Below are 3,625 nucleotides of genomic sequence, written 5' to 3' on the forward strand. Positions count from 1 at the left end.
CACCTCCCACAACCAGGCACAACATGCCAGCACCTTGGGGCCCACCCAGGGACCCGGGTTATGGAGGCGGGGACTGGACCACCTCCCACAACCAGGCACAACATGCCAGCACCTCAGAGCCCACCCAGGGACCCGGGTTATGGAGGCGGGGACTGGACCACCTCCCACAACCAGGCACAACACCAGCACCAAGGAGCATGCCAAAAACATCACCTTCACGTGGGTGGCCCACCACAGCCACCACAATAACCATGACTGCCATGAAAGTGGCTAGATGCCACAGCCGCCACGCAGATGGTCCACCAGCCACTGGAGTGCATTGACACAAGGAGAGTCACCAGCAGAGACAAAGAAAAGAGGAGGATGTCTCTCTCCACAAAGCCCATTTCAGAGTGACAGAAGAAGCATCTGCTCTGTGATAATATTGGGGGACCTGATCACACCTCTCAGCATTGGACAGATCATCTAGGCAACAAGTTAACAGAGTAACCATTACTCTTTCAGAAGGAGAGAAGAAATCTAGGGTAATCGGGGCAGGGGGGAGGCAGAGAGGGCTGGGGAGAGATTGGACACGGGGCATAAAGAATAAATACGATTTGTAACAATATATGTGCTAGTAATATTGATTTAATCAGCATATCTCAATGTTCAACCCCCAAAATATGTATAATCGATTTTGATTCAATAAATAAAATAAATTAAAATAATAATAATAATAATAAAATTAAGATGATGAAAAAAAAAGAAGGGAATTCTGACACATGCAACAACGTGGATGAGCCTTGAGGACGTCACACTAAGTGAATGAGCAAGCCACAAAAGGCAAAAGCTGATGACTCCACTTGTGTGATGTATGTAGAGTCGTCAGATTCATAGAGACAAAAAGTGGAGTGGGGGGTGCGAGGGGCTGGGGAGGGGGAGTGAGGAGTTATTCTTTAGTGGGCACAGAGTTTCAGTTTGGGAAGATGGAAAGTTCTGGAGATGGAAGGTGGTGATGGTTGCACAACATGGGAATACACTTAATGCCACCAAGCTGTGCACCTAAGAATGGTTAAGGTGGCAAATTTTATGTTATGTGTATTTACCACAATGAAAAATACATACAGTTAAAAAAATGGTCTTGCAGACACTTGTCCTGTCATTTCTCACTGTGGGAGCAGATGCCAATGGGAACCCGCCGTGATAATGCTGCAGGTTCTTAAACTTTGTTGTGCTCTTTGACCTCTCAAATCACACGATTAAGCTCTTTTTCCTCTTCTTCCAGAATTTAAGGGACATCCTGAAGAAATGATGAATAAAATGGAGAGAGAGCTCTTGTATGCATTGCTGCTTTGCGGAGCAGTCCTCACCCTGTCCAGCCAGGTGGGCATCCAGCCATCTCTGTGTGCCGGCCCTTGGGCTGCGCGGCACATGTCACAAGGAGCCTGCGTCCATCCAAGCCCCCAGGGTGGGAATGGCGTCAAAGAGAGGAGAAGCAAGGGACACAGGGTCAGCGCAGCTACAGAACACACAGGTTCTTTCCTCTGTACAGATGCTCCTTGACTTACGATAAGGGTACAACCTGATAAGCCCATTGTAAATTGAAACTATTGTTAAGTAAAAAATGCATTGAATACACCTAACCTACCGAGCATCACAGCTTAGCCTAGTCTACCTTAAACATGCTCAGGACGCTTACTTTAGCCTACAGTTGGGCAAAATTGTCTAACACAGAGCCTATTTTATACTAAAGTATTGGATATCTACTGTAATTTATTTATAATTTACTGTACTGAGAGTGGAAGCCAGCGAGGCTATGTGGGCGCTGACCGTTAATGCGCACAGCTGAAAGCACCTGGGCTTGCGGAACGTCTAAGGCACTGAACTGAAATCGGTGGCTGGATGATGGGGACGCTCCAGCAACAGGGTCATCGATTTCCCTCTCTTATGAAGAGGCTCAAGAATAGCTGGTAGAAGACACTGGGGCATCAATACAGCCCACTGTAGAGTGTGAGTGGTCTACACTAGTGATCGCTGCTGCTGCCTGGCATCTCAAGAGAATACTGCACTGCATGTCACCAGCCCAGGAAAATATCACAATTCATAACTCAAAGTACAGTTTCTACTAAATGCATATTGCTTACGCACCACAGTAATATCAAAAAATCGGAAGTCGGACCACCTTAAGTCAGGAACTGCCTCCATAGGACACTAGGGGTTCAGGGCCCCAGCAGCAGAACCCAGGGCACTTACTTTGACATGAGTGAACAGTTCTTAATTGCACTCCACTGCATCTGACTGCCTTCTTTGGAGCTGTTTTTAAAGAATGTGCTTGAGGGCTGGCCCGTGGCTCACTCGGGAGAGTGCGGTGCTGATAACACCAAGGCCCCGGGTTCGGATCCCATATAGGGATGGCCGGTTGCTCACTGGGTGAGCGTGGTGCTGACAACACCAAGTCAAGGGTTAAGATCCCCTTACCGGTCATCTTTTTAAAAAAAAAAAAAGATAAAGAATGTGCTTGAGTTATTCCATAAAGTATTTTAAAAAGATAATGCAAGCACCATGAGCTGTAGAAAAAGGCTAGCGGCCCTTATTGCTGCTTTCTTTCTAAACAGGACACATGCTCTGAGAACGCCTGGCATCACATACAGCCACGTGAGCAAGGCCTCCTCTGCAGCAGGACTTCAGAGATGGCTACATGGAGGAGACAGGAGCTGCAGCTCCACTGCCCAATATGGTAGCCACCAACCACATGCAGCTATTAAAGATTAATTCAAATTAAATACAATTAAAAATTCAGTTTATCAGTAACACTAGTCATATTTCAAACACTTCGTGGCCACCAGTGTGATTCATGGCTATCATATTGTACAGCATAGATAGAGAACATTTCCATTATGCAGAGAGTTCTTTAGGACAGTGCTAGTCTAGGAGAATTAGACAAGAAGACAGGACATGGACACTCCACCTGGGGCCCACTCCCCACAGGGCGTCCAGCTGGCAAGTTCAGGGTGGTCGTCTCCTTTGGCCGCCTTTGTTCCGAGACCTGGTGTGTGCTGATCCTTCCTCCACGCCTGTTTTCTTTTCAGGAGACCCGTGCCCGGTTCAGAAGAGGAGCCAGATCTTACAGAGGCAAGAGGAAGCTGAGGTGGAAGGGGCAGGGGGCAGGGGCAGGGGCAGGGCTCAGGATGCAAGGGGAGCAGGGGCTCTGTCATCTATGAAGGGATGGAATTGTTCAGGGTGATTCTGCAAAGATGCCACCTATTCCCCGTTCCCCCCGTCAGCTGCTGGGAGGCACAGAACAGTGTCCTCAAGAAAGGCTTGCTGTGGGGGCTCACAACGCTGGTGTGGGCCTGCCAGCCCAGTGGCCCAAAGTCCTTGTTATACAGATGAGAAAATAGAGAGAGCGGCCAGCCTAAGGCCACACAGCCAGGACTGCTGGGTCCTCTGGGGTCTTTTCCTGGGCTGTGACCCCACCAGAGTCCACTCTGTCTTTGTTAACCAACAACGCTGTGTTTCCATTTCTCTCCGTTGGTGAGATAGAGATGTCCAGCCTGGGCTACCTCACAGACATGCTGTGGACAGAATTTCTTTTTTTTTTTTCCTTTTTGTCTTTTTTTACTGACCGGTAACGGGATCGCAACCC

At 48.3% G+C, this 3,625-nt stretch overlaps 1 protein-coding gene across 2 annotated transcripts in view; it reads left to right on the forward strand.

Moving 5' to 3' along the window:
- PLAT (plasminogen activator, tissue) overlaps window positions 1-3,625 on the forward strand; it is a 27,793-nt gene that overhangs the window by 14,034 nt on the left and 10,134 nt on the right. For both annotated transcript variants that reach the window (XM_008571207.1, XM_008571208.1), the window contains exons 2-3: window positions 1,265-1,362; window positions 3,069-3,111. In XM_008571207.1, the coding sequence (XP_008569429.1) occupies window positions 1,288-1,362; window positions 3,069-3,111 (118 nt within the window). In that variant the 5' untranslated portion in view covers window positions 1,265-1,287. The remainder of the gene's footprint in view (window positions 1-1,264; window positions 1,363-3,068; window positions 3,112-3,625) is intronic.

This window comes from Galeopterus variegatus, unplaced genomic scaffold (genome assembly GCF_000696425.1).
Source record: "Galeopterus variegatus unplaced genomic scaffold, G_variegatus-3.0.2 Scaffold666, whole genome shotgun sequence".
NCBI classification, from domain to species: Eukaryota; Metazoa; Chordata; class Mammalia; order Dermoptera; family Cynocephalidae; genus Galeopterus; species Galeopterus variegatus.